General features: G+C 38.5%; 1 protein-coding gene across 2 annotated transcripts in view; it reads left to right on the top strand.

Moving 5' to 3' along the window:
- The window catches only part of LOC127808810 (uncharacterized), an 84392-nt gene that overhangs the window by 51185 nt on the left and 20164 nt on the right, over window positions 1–13043 (top strand). For both annotated transcript variants that reach the window (XM_052347448.1, XM_052347447.1), the window contains exons 4-6: window positions 6584–6720; window positions 9921–9987; window positions 10288–10387. In XM_052347448.1, coding sequence (XP_052203408.1) covers window positions 6584–6720; window positions 9921–9987; window positions 10288–10387 — 304 coding nt within the window. The remainder of the gene's footprint in view (window positions 1–6583; window positions 6721–9920; window positions 9988–10287; window positions 10388–13043) is intronic.

Genomic DNA, 13043 nt, shown 5'->3' with positions numbered 1-13043 from the left:
CACCTGTTGGTTGCCAAAGGGGAGAGCGTGAGTGAGCCACTGAAGGTGAATCAAATTCCAGTGGAGGTGCAGGGATTGTTAAAGGAATTTTATGATGTGGTTCTTGAGGAGTTTGTCTACAACGCCGTGCATAGCTCAACAGGAAGATCACCATTTTCATATACATGAAAGTTCCTAATCATGCATTGGATTTGGTAAAGTTGCCAAAGTTACCAAGTTTCAGTGTTGCAGCCAGTGACTTAGCCGAGCAAGTTCAAGAGGATGTCAAGCAAAAGTTATACAAGGCAAATGAGAAGTACAAGGTGGTAGCTAACAAGCATAGGAAGCACAAGGCATTTGAGGTTGGAGATGAAGTCATGATATTCTTGAAGAAGGAACGGATTCTAGCAGGAAAGCAAAACAAACTCAAGGCAAAGAAGTATGGTCCTTACAAGATTACAAAGAAGATCAATGACAATGCTTATGTTGTGGATTTACCTAATCATATAGGTATTTCCAAAACCTTTAATGTTGCTGATCTTTCTTTGTATTTGCCGGATACTATGTTGTCATACCTGGATCATAATTTGAGGACGAATTCTTCTCAAGTGGAGGTGAATGATGCGGTCATTAATCAAGACCCGACCCAAACTGGGTAGCCTAGAACCGACCCAAATAGTAGTGCCAGAACAATAGCGAAACTTCATAAATTTTAGGATTTTACTTCATCTTTGATTAGGGTTTTATTTCTATTAAGATTCTAGTTAGATTTTATTTACAAGTATTAGATGAATTAGTCAAACTCTATAAATATACCTAAAAGTTAGGGGTTGTAATCAGTTTTTTTTATTCAATAAATTCCAGCAACCAGTTTAGTTTTTTCTAGCAAGTAGCTTCGGTTCTTGCGCCTAGAAGCTAGGGTACTTGAAACTTATTGTTTCAAGAGTTTCTTTGTGTGTTTTCTTTACACACGCTATGCGCTGTGTCAGACTATCTTCTCAAACCTTTGATTCTCAAAGTCCAATCCAACTTCTCACCAAGACCTTTCTTGACTTTTATATTACTAGCTGTTGGAAGCCTTAAGTGTTTGGGTGTGTGTCACTTTTGTCCATGTTCCTACTCCTAATAGAAGTAAACTTGATCCTCGTGCCCTCAAGTGTATTTTTATTAGATATTTTTCTACTCAAAAAGGTTATAAGTGCTATCATCCTCTTACCAAGAGAGTTTTTATTTCAGCAGATGTTACCTTTGCTGAGAATATCCCTTATCCTTAACAGCCTTAGGGGGAGAATCCAATTCTAGAGGATAAGGATCAATTTTTTGTTCTTCTTGAGCTATCATCCTCTTCTCTCCCGTCAGTTATCCCAAAGGACTCACCAAGTATGCCACTAGGGAAGCCTTCACTATCTACTTTCGGTCTTCTACAGGTATACATAAGGAGAAAAGTACTGGTTCCTCCCCTTATGCAAGCTACAATATCTAATTCAAGTCCTGTCACTGCCAGCACTGCCAGCCCTCTTGACAACTAACCAAGTAATTTGCCTACTGAATCTATACCTGATGCTGAAGAACCTGAAGCTTCTAATTGTGATCTTGATTGGCCTATTGCTCTTAGGAAAGGTATAAGGACCTGTACAAAACATCCCATACACTTATTCCTAACCTATTCTAAACTGTCATCTGGACATAAAGCCTTCCTCACTAGCCTTCATCCTGTTCATATTCCCAAAATCTTTTCTGAAGAAATAGGTAATGGGAATTAGAAGACTGCCATGGAGGTTGAGATGATAGCCCTAAAGAAGAATCAAACTTGGGAGTTGGTTCAGTTGCCTAAAGGAAAACATCCAGTGGGATGTAAGCGGGTTTACATGGTAAAATATAAATCAGATGGGTCCTTAGATAGGTACAAAGCAAGGCTAGTGGCTAAGGGTTACACACAGGTTTATGGGGTAGACTACCCTGATACTTTTGCTCTAGTTGCAAAATTGAATACAGTGAGGGTGCTTTTATCCTTGGCTGCTAATATAGGCTAGCCACTATAACAATATGATATTAAAAAATGCTTTTTTGCATGGGGATCTAGAGGAGGAGATTTATATGGAATTACCACTTGGTTTTGGTCTACCAACCAAGAAAAAGTGGTGTGCAAATTAAAAAAGTCTCTGTATGGATTGAAACAGTTCCCAAGAGCCTGTTTTGGCCATTTTACAATGATCATGCTTGGCATGGGATACAAGCAAAGCCAAGGGGATCATACCTTGTTAGTCCACCACTTGGCTATAGGGGAGTGATAGTGTTGTTAGTGTATGTGGATGGCATTGTAGTTATCGGAAATGATGAAGAAGGCATGAAAAAACTGAGTGTCTAATTAAAGAATTTGAAATTAAAGAACTGGGCAGATTAAAGTATTTTTTGGGCATAGAAATGGCCCATTCTAAGGAGGGGATCTTTATCTCCCAACAGAAGTTCATATTAGACCTACTTGCTGAAATAGGAATGTTGGGAAGTAAGGTGGTTGACACTCCAATTGAACCTAATCACCAATTAGGGGAGGTTCCAGAAGATGGTGTAGTAGATAAAGGATCCTATTAAAGATTGGTTAGGAGGCTCATTTATCTAGCTCATACACAGCTAGATGTTGCCTATGTAGTAAGTGTGGTTAGCCAATTCATGCACAACCCAAAAGAAACTCATCTAAAGACAATGTATAGTATTTTACACTTCTTGAAGGGAACCCCTGAGAGAGGTATTCTATTTAAGAAGGGAGAAACTATGTCTCTTGAGGCTTACACAAATGTTGATTATGCTGGATCTATGGTGGATAGGAGATTTACATCCGGTTACTGCACATTTCTAGGGGATAATCTTGTGATTTGGAGAAGCAAAATGTAAAGTGTGGTGGCTCATTCAAGTGCTGAAGTAGAGTTCAAGTCAATGGCTCTAGGGATGTGTGAGTTATTATGGCTTAAAATATTATTGGATGATCTTAGAATCAAATGGACGGCTCCTATGAGACTCTACTGTGACAATAAATCAGCTATAAACATTACTCACAATCCTGTTTAACATGATCGAACAAAGCACGTTGAAGTGGATATGCATTTTATTAAAGAAAAATTGGACAGTAGCCTAATTTGCACCCCATATATATCCCCAAGTGACCAATTGGTAGATGTGTTAACTAAGGGTTTACCTGCAACTGTGTGTCAAAGGTTGATAATCAAGATTGCTGTGTGTCAAAGGTTGATAATCAAGATTGGAATGCATGACATCTACTCACAATCTTGAGGGGGAGTGTCAAAGATAAGTTATAGATCTTGTCCTCATGCTCAAGCAAGACTATCACTTGATTGTTTTTTTCTTTCTAAAGATGTATGGTATATCTTCTAGAAGGTATATGATTGTGATTGTATTCTAAATTAGTTGTATCCTAAATTGTATAGCTTTCTAATTCTGGATTTGGAAACTTCCTAGTTTGATAGGCAGCTTTGTACATAAATTCAATAATCCCTTCAAGGGAAATAAGATTGAATTCTTTCTCCAGTCATTCTTGACAAAATTGAAGCTGATGGGACTAATTGTCTGCATCCAATCAACCCCAACACCGCATCACAGCCTTCAAGCTTCAATAGTTGTAAATCTGTCAAGAACGCTTCTCCTTGCATTTCCAATTCATACAAGCCATCCTACTTACCATTTTTTCCCCATTTGCAACTGTTACCATCAATGGCTTCACCCTTGCGGTCATAGACCCCAACTTCTTCGTTGTTTTTTTGTCCATAAAACTGTGCGTACTTCCACTGTCGATCAGAACCATCAATTTTTGGTTTCTCACCTTCCCTTCCACCTTGATAGTCTTATTGTTCATCAATCCCCTTAATGCATGTAAGGAGATCACTCCATTCTCTACTTCTTCTTCCACAACCTCTTCCTCATGTCGAACACCATATGACGTGAGCATTTCTTCACCTCCTTCCAACATTAGCAGCTGTTTTTTACACTAATGCTCCGATACGTACCAATCTCCACATTTGTAACATCGGCCAGACTGTTTCCGTTGCTCAAAGATCTCAAATCGGCCTTCGAACGACAGATTTCCCACTCTCACAGGCAAAACAACATTACCCTTCATGTTTTGGCCAAATTTCACTGCTTCCTTACTACCCTCATGGTTGAAGGTCATTTGATTGCTGCAAAAGGAAAACTGTTGTTTCTTCATCAGGGCTTCCACCAGCATCTCTTGTACCCTAGCATCTTCATGAGAGTGGGGACAGTTGCCTTACTTGATACCAGATTTATTGTACACATATTGGACTTAAATTCTTCAAACTTCTCTTGGTATTACTGAACTGTCCCCTTTTTCAGCTTGTTAAACTCTTCCACAACTTCTATCAAATTCCAATCCTTGAACCTAGTACAAAATTCCTCAACGAAATCTGACCAGCTGTTGCCTTCTTGCAACTCATACCAATCCTGAAACTAGAAGTCGGCCACATCATTCAAGTAAGTTGCCGCCAATGTGATCTTCTGGTGCTTTGGAGTTTGATAGAGAACAAACAGCTTTTCACACTGTCGAATCCACTATCGTGGATTTTGTCCTTCAAACATAGGCAGATCTAATTTTGGCATGGGAAATTGAGGATGGGATGGTGCAATCTACATTCCAGGTCTGTTGTTTGTTGTCCGATTCTTGAATACCTCTCCTGCCACTACTGTTTCTGCTTCTAACTCCACCGTTTCTACCATCCTTGGGCCTAATCCTCATCTGGACAGCATCGGTTCTGATCATTCCTTCGAGGGGAAATCAGGGGACAGTCGAACCTGATTTTGTCTTGCGAACATGAGCATGGAGATCTGTATCTGCTCTCGAACTTCTCGGATCTGGCTTGTCATGTCCTCTCGCATATGCGAGAGTGCTTGATCCAGCTTCCAGTCAATTGCTTCGTCGATAGCTCCAATCTTCCGTTGCATGTCCGACACCGCTTCATTAACTTGTTGAAGTTGTGCCTCCATCTGCTTCATTTGCTTTCCATCCACCATCTTTTCTGTTTGGATTAAGTTGTCATAGGCCAACACTCAAGTTTTTGGTTAGCCCCTCTGCAATTCGAACAATAAGCGCCTACTGTTACCAATTCACTTTTCTGGAACGCCTTCTGAATCGACTTTGCCTTCCTTGTTCGACTCTAAGATCAGATCGTAGCTGCTGGTCTTGCTCACCTAACAGTACCGAATCGACTTTGCCTTCCTTGTTCGACTCCAAGATCAGATCGTAGCCGATGGTCTTGCTCACCTAACAGTACTGAACCCAATTGAGATCGATTGGTTATTGAATCGGTGGAAATTGGCTGTCGGAATTTCTAGGTCTGCCTTGTCTTTGGATTTCGGATAAGAGTTGCCACAATTCCAACTTAAATCGGTAGAATTTGGCTATCAGAATTTCTGGGTCTGCCTTGTCTTTGCATTTCAGATAAGAGCTGCCACAATTCCAACTTGAATCGACGGAATTTGGCTGGTTTCTGATTGCTTCAAGGTTGGAATTACAGCCACGGAATAACAGCTCTGATACCAATTTGTCATGATCTCAGTCCTGACAAGGAAATTTCTCCTCTTGAAAGGGAAATTAGGGTTAGGACTTAGGAAGAAGGGAAAAGGGGGGAATAGAACGAGAGGGAGAGATGAACAGGGAGTTGTGAGAGAGAGAAATGGAAGAGAGGACAGAGTATTAATTTTGATTATGAAATTCATTACCTCCATTATTGAATAGGGAGCTCTTATACAACCCCTTTCCCACCAATCCTTGGAGCTTACAACCTTAACAATCTGATGGTTACATCCTCCAACAGACTAGCAGCTTACTACACCCTCTTAACTGCCTACTAACTGCTTATCTGTCTACCATTACAATCTACAGCATTTACCCGCCTACTGTTACAACCATAGGAAACAAAATACAAATTTACCCCAGGTTCCATGTAGGGTCCTGACATGATCGGTATATATACAGATTACATCCTTCCTAGTTTCCTATCATATACACTAAAATAGGAAGTTACACCTATACTGGATAGGAAACTTACAGCTAGTTTTGAGAGAGGGATTTATTCTCTACTCAAAACTAAGAAACACATTGACTTTACAGAATAAGGAAACCCAAAAACTAGGAAACAAAAATAATTAGCCAGCTAACAAGTCTAATTAGTCAACTAATGACTGAATTAGTGCCAAGACAAATTTAATTGAAATCTCCACACTTTGTCAGTTAAGAGGCTTGCGTTTTATTGCTCTCTGTTAACTGCCCTTGGTTTGTATGGATTCTGTGACTTCACCACCTTTACCACTACCACCATCATGGTTATTGCCTCTTCCTCTCTACTGCCATTTTAAAGTTGATGTTGGCCTTAGCAAATCGATTGAATGATGATCACTATATCATATTTACTGCCCTTGGTCTCGGTGCTGTGTTTATCTAAATGTAGAAGTTAACCTTGCAGTGGGGCTGAATCAAATGTTTTGTGGGGAGGTTTGAACTTGTAAACCTCATGGAGTATACTGAAGCTTTCATTTTGTGTTTGCTATTTTTTCTTGTCCATCATGTTTCTGGTAGGGGTTTCTGAAGATGAGCTTTTTGGACAATTTTTTGGTGCACTTGAAAAAAATCATTATTTCAAGCTTATGCCTGATGGACATGACGATCAGGTGCAACTGGATAGGGCAACCCATTTATTTCATAATGCTGTAATGGTATGTACCTATGCTTATGCATTTAATTATGATCTGTCCCCTGAATACCGGATCATTCTAAAATGTTATTGGTTCTTAATTATTCCTTTCCAGATGTTCACTGCCTTCTGTCCAAAAGTCTCATTTTGTGTTTGTTGGTTCAATTCTATGCATGTAGTGTGCAAACAATACTTTTCCTTTGCATACACCCCCAAATCTTAACTGATACTTATCTTGTATAAAATAAAAAATCTAAAGATTTTTTTGAGAAGTAAAAGTTATGTCCTGTTTGGACTATTAAGATTAGGAAGTAATATGAGGTCTACCATTCTGGCCACTCTAAAATGTTAGTGATCTATTTTTAAGCTTTTAAGGCTGTGCTAAAGGAAAGCCACAAGATCAAGATTTAAGACAATTTTTTCCCAGAATGGGAATGCTAAAGATATTACGGCCACATTATGTCTTAAACTTTTAAGATGTATGCTAAAAATGTTTGAATATAATGCCCTTACAAAAGATATAGCTGTAGATAGAGATCGTTGTGAAGTTAGGATTCATGTAGCTGACCCCGCCTATTGGGATTAAGGCTTGGGTGGTTTTTGTATTATGTCTTTTTAGAGTGTTGCTGACCCTATAGAGAATGTGCCCAAACAACTGCTGAACTGAAAAATGTTACAAAAAAATGGAAATTGTTGATGTTTCCATTCAAAAAAAAAAAAAAAAAGAGCTGAAGAATTGGAAAATCTGCATATAAGAAACTGAATCAGTTTTAAATGTTTTAATCTGAGTCTTAAAACATTTCAACTCTGGTTGCTAATCTCAAGATTATCACTCTTGAGAACTCTTTAGTTAAAGCAATATGTTGCCTACTGTCAATTGAGTCAAACAATTTACAAGTGAACTGTGAAAGTGAGAGAAAAATTGTATGTAGGATGAACAAGAAAAACAGTTATATCTTTTTAAAGAGAAGAGAGGATTTCCTTTGGCCAAAACAAGGTCTGTTCTGCCTTATCATCCAACAATCAGGAAATAGGATAATCAAGAATTTTGTGATTTTGATAGCATTAGCTTCTGGTGATCCTGTTATCTCTGGTAGTGATGCATCATAATGCTAAGAGAAACAACCATTAGCTTCTAGCGTGGCCTTTTTCTGTGGACTGCCTCTTTTAATACCATTCTTATGTCAGATTCCGATTCTGACAGGTGATAATTCCTCTTAACCCGAGAGGAATTTAGAGATATTTAGAAAGAACCAGAGGGAGAGAGAAATGAGAGAGAGAGAATTGGCGGGAGAGAGAGAATGAATGTATTGATAATTCTTTGGATGATTTGGGAGGGTGGCATTGGAGCTATATATACTGCTCCCACACCCCTTAGGCGCCAAAGGCCACTTGCCTCATTTACAAAAGTTTGAAATCAACTTGCCTAACTAACTAACCAACATTCCCGCTTTATTCTACAATCAACTAACAATCGCTAATTACAATTGAGCCCCCCTTATTTCAATCATTCCCATGACATCTTACTTTGGATAATTTGAGGAGAGGAGCTCTTTGTGTGACTGATTGGTGTCATTTTTGGCGAGGATGGGAATCGGGTTAAAATTTGTTTCTACCTTGTTCAGTTGCTTGTGATGTTTGGAGTCTTCCCCTGCCCCTCTCTTTTCTCTCTTTCTGGTGTCCACTAGGTAATGCTAGCTTTAATTTGGTATGTTTCACATTCTTGGGTGGGGCTTGCCTTAGTAGGAACTTAGTATAGATTTGACATGTTATTCCTTTTGGTATTATTTCCTAGTTTGTGGAATGCACTTCCACACAAATATGTGGTGACATGAGACATGAAACATATTCGGTTATTTAATATTAAGTTCATATAAACATGTACAAGCTTTTAGTCTTTTGTTCCCAACCCTTCTGTATATTTCTTATTTTTGGTTAAATTCTTTTGTGTTTCTAGAAAACTAATAGACCAATAGACATGTCAGACGAACGCCAATAGAAGCAACTGTGAAGAGAGTATAAAATGGAATAAATTTATGATGGAGACCAAAGAAACTTGATGAGAAACTTTTAGGCATCACATGGGGTATAATGCCCTTAATAAAGATAATGACCATGGATAGAGATGAGTAGGAAGTTAAGAATCTATATAGCCAACCTCCCGTAATCGGATTAAGGCTTGTTGCTGTTGTTCATTTTTGTTTCTTGAGTGTTTTAGAAATGTTTGCATTTTCTAGCCAACCAAAACAATACAAACATAAGAACTTTTGATCCTTCTATACAGCAACCTATTATTTCTTTCTTTACTAACTCAATTCAAGTTAATATTGGCCTCCCTTGCCCCCTACCGTTACCCTCAATATAGATATTTTCTGTTTCCTTATCCCAAGCATTAATAGTCTTTCGTGTAGATGCCAAACCATATCAGTAATTCCCTCATTTTATCTTTAGTAGTGCTGTCTCTAACAACAGACTGAATTTGAATCAGAGTTACAGTTCACCATAGGTTAGTTGCTTTTTATCTTGGGTAAATTACAGTAACCACACCTGAGGTTTGACATAATTACAGGGATCTCCCCTCTAGTTTGAGAAATTACAGAGACCTCCCCTGAGGTTAACATCAAATTAAAATGACTATTTTACACTTATATTTTCCTCTCTTCTCTCTATCACTTTAGCATTTAAAAAAAAATGCCACCGGTAGCCATCAAATCAATGGGGGAACCACAGCAATGGCTAGCAATTGTTGGGGCTCCAGAGATGGGAAGAGAGAGGCAGAGAGAAAGAGAGAGGGGTTTGGAACCCAATGTGCCGGAGGGAGGGAGAGATGGAGGCTGGTTCTTCAAATTGAGGAACCTAGCATGGTTCTTTGATGCCACAGAGAGGGGAGGGAGGGAGGGATGGAGAGGGAAAGAGAGAAGAGAAGCACCACCACTGCTGCTGGTGTGTTGCCAGAGGAGGAGAGAAGGGGAGGGAGGTCCCTGTAATCATGTCTAACCTTACTCTTTTATTTTTGTTCACTCGGGATATTTAATCTGCTCTCTTTGTATGCTACATTAAACAGATACCAGAAAATCAGAAAAGCTACATGTTCCCTTTACTTGAACCTGGCTAATGATTGACTTGTTTGTGAATGTTTATTGTTCATAAAATGTTCGAATTTTTTCTATTTTATTTGTCCACATACATCTCTTGATAAGCTGGAAAACATCTTTGATGCAGGAGTTGAAAAAATCTGGATGCCAGACACTTGATTGGAAAAATCTGTCTGAGATCTTCAAGTCACAAGGTACTTTTTGATTATTCACTTTTGTGCCTGTGGCGGTAATTTCTAGTACTTTAATATACCTTCCTATCTTTTTGTGGTCTAATAGTGTATATTTTTGTAAATTAAAAAGCAGTGTCACCCTGTAGCATAGTCCATTATTCTCAATTTTGTATTACCAATTCATTTCCTTTAAGGTCTACTCATGCTCAGAAGCATGCTTTTGTTTGCGACTGATGCTTCATTATGTGACTGCATTTCCTGCAAATTTGTGTTCCTTTCGGTTCATGCTGTTTATCTTATGTTATATGATTTTGTCTCTAGGTAACAGGGCCATGCAGTCAAAGCTCTACCCTGATGCAATTGAACTGTATACTCTTGCCATTGCATTATCTGAAGAAAATGCTGTTTACTATTGCAACAGGTGAATTACTCATATATCATGGTGAATTTATGATTTTTTGTTTCAGAATGCGGCAGTTTGCTCTAGTTCTTAAACATGCTGGTTAATTGTGCAAACATGAGTGACAAGAATAAGTGCCTATTCACAGCCAAATAATAGATCTGTAGGGTTAGAATGTAATTTCTTCTTTTTTCTTATAAATAACCCTATAAACAGAACTAAAGAAGAAAGCCTCCTTTAGGGAGTGCACCTTGTACAAAAAGGATTGGACACCATGCAGCCATGGACAAACCTATATATCAACAGTCCCAAGTAACTCAACGAAATCACTAAGCAAAGAACCAAAAGATAAGGAGCAATCCACTCTTGCCCACAGAAAAAGGAAATGAAAATGTTTCCCTTCAAAATAGCTAGAGAAAATTCCAAGCCCTCGAAAGCCTACTATTGTGGGTGGACCATATCACACACAAAGGAACAGGAAGGAGATGTTCATGCTCCAGGAATAAAGAAAACCCTACACCATATCTGAAAAAATCCTGTGGACCCCAGAATGGAAAAGAAAAGGCCTCGTGCCTCCTGAACCACCTTTTAGTGAGGAAAATGGTGATCAATTGTGTCCTGACTTCTCTTGTTCATGTAGCACCAGACCAACAATACCTGCCTCCTCAGATTGTTCTCAGCAAAGGCCCCAAGAGAAGTAGGCAAAACAAAGAAAGGACCACCATAGGGGCATCCTCTACTCTCCAAAGCCAAGTGAATCTTAAGGTTCTTGTTGACCAACTAACTCGTAGAACAAGTAATGGAAAAGACCCCTGTCCTCCTTGGGCTTCAAAAGTGAAACTGCTCCCCGTAACAAGACAGAACATGCCATGAAGGCTAAAGAAAACTATCATTAAATCCATCTCGAAATGCAACACTGCTCCCCTCAACAGTTGCTTCTTTTCCAATGCCAAACCAAAAAGAGTGGGAGATGGATGAGAGCTTCTATGAAGAAAAAGAAAGAAACTGAAAAGAGAGAACTGAAACTAAATTTGTTGAAAATGATTCTTGACATTGTCACATTAGAAACAAAAGAGCAGTTGAGTATTTATAGACTTTGAACTCAATTGATTCTGTTAGAGATACAACTAACCTTGATAGTTGTACAAAGACAAGTGAACAAGTCCTAACTAACAAACTTAGGTAAACTATAACTACACTTAACAGAATTGCAGTTAGTATTCTTTTGTACAGGATGAATAGAAGCACTACTTTCAACACTCCCCCTCAAATTAGACTCCGGAACTTGTGCAGATCTGAGATTCTTCTGTTGAGTGCACTAGAGTATTATTCTTGAATCATCCTTCTTAGAAGTCCACTGTAGTTTATCTTGAACAACACAGTTAGGAGACAATGTTAGGCAAAGTCTATTACATAAAAAGAAAAACATGTCTATAGGCAGACTTTTGGTGAGAATATCAGCTGTTTGATATTGTGTAGGAATATATCTGATCTCTACCTCACCATTTTCAACTTTTTCTCTAACAAAATGAACATCAATTTCAATATGTTTGTGTTACGACTTAGCTGGTATTTTTATTTTTAATTTTTACAGATTGTATTATTTTGCAGAAGAGTTAGTAATTGGCTGTGTTCTCATATTATTGTTAGTTATGGAGTAATTTATGAGCAGTTACCTGTAGTGGAGGAGTGGTAACTGTTGTTGATAGCTTATATATAAAGCTATAACCACATGGTTGGGTATCATTATGTTATGAATTAAAGTATTTTTTCTTCTCTGCAATTCTCCCTTACTTTCTCGGATTTCCTCTCTGTTTCCCCCTTACTTTCTGTCTAATTTCCCCTCATCTCTCTTGACTTCCCCCCCCCCCCCCCCCCCCCTACTCTGTCTAATCTCTCCTCAATTCTTTCTATTTCTCTTATTCTTGCTATTATATCTTCAAGAAAATCACAAGTTAGGGCTAGGGTCCTAACAAATTAGTACCAGAGCTATTATTGCCAAGATACAACAATGAATTTTTAGCGTGGGAGAGTGTGTCAAGGAGGTAGCAAGTGACCCTCTGTCATGCGACCTGATGACAAGAGAGTCTCCTGAGTGACGAGAGACTTGGTGATGAGAGAGTGTCTTGAGTGACAAGAGACCTAGTGATGAGAGATGTTAGAAACTACACGAGATATCTTGTCCATATTCTTGGACTTGGTATGCTTAATTGATATTGCTTTCTATAGTTGTGTGATACATCTTTTAGAAGATTATGTTTGTTTTTGGTTGTATCCTAAATTGTATATATTTCCAAATCTAGATTAGAAAACTATCTAATCTAGATTTGGAAGTTGTGTATTGTATCTTGTATATATATTCATTGGAACCCTTCAAGGGGGAATAAGATGGAATATCTTTTCAGCCATTTTTGACATGGTATCAGAGCCTTAGAACATTGATCACCAGTCTTTGTGATTTTCGATTGGCATGGCCTTCATTGATATTCAATCTTCTTACATAGCTATCAACATCCCACAACACCATAACAAATTTATTTGAGTCCAGTAGTACGACAGACTTCCCATTTGCTGGAAGTAATGGTGTAATATCAGGAGGAGAGCTATAAAACATTCAAGCAGCCTACAGGTTGAATGGAAGGAATTACTTGAAGTGGTCTCAATTGATCCAAGCATT

This window comes from Diospyros lotus, chromosome 8 (assembly GCF_014633365.1).
Source record: "Diospyros lotus cultivar Yz01 chromosome 8, ASM1463336v1, whole genome shotgun sequence".
Taxonomy (NCBI): Eukaryota; Viridiplantae; Streptophyta; class Magnoliopsida; order Ericales; family Ebenaceae; genus Diospyros; species Diospyros lotus.
Note: the sequence above shows the minus strand (reverse complement) of the source record. Positions and strands in the feature narration are given on the sequence as shown.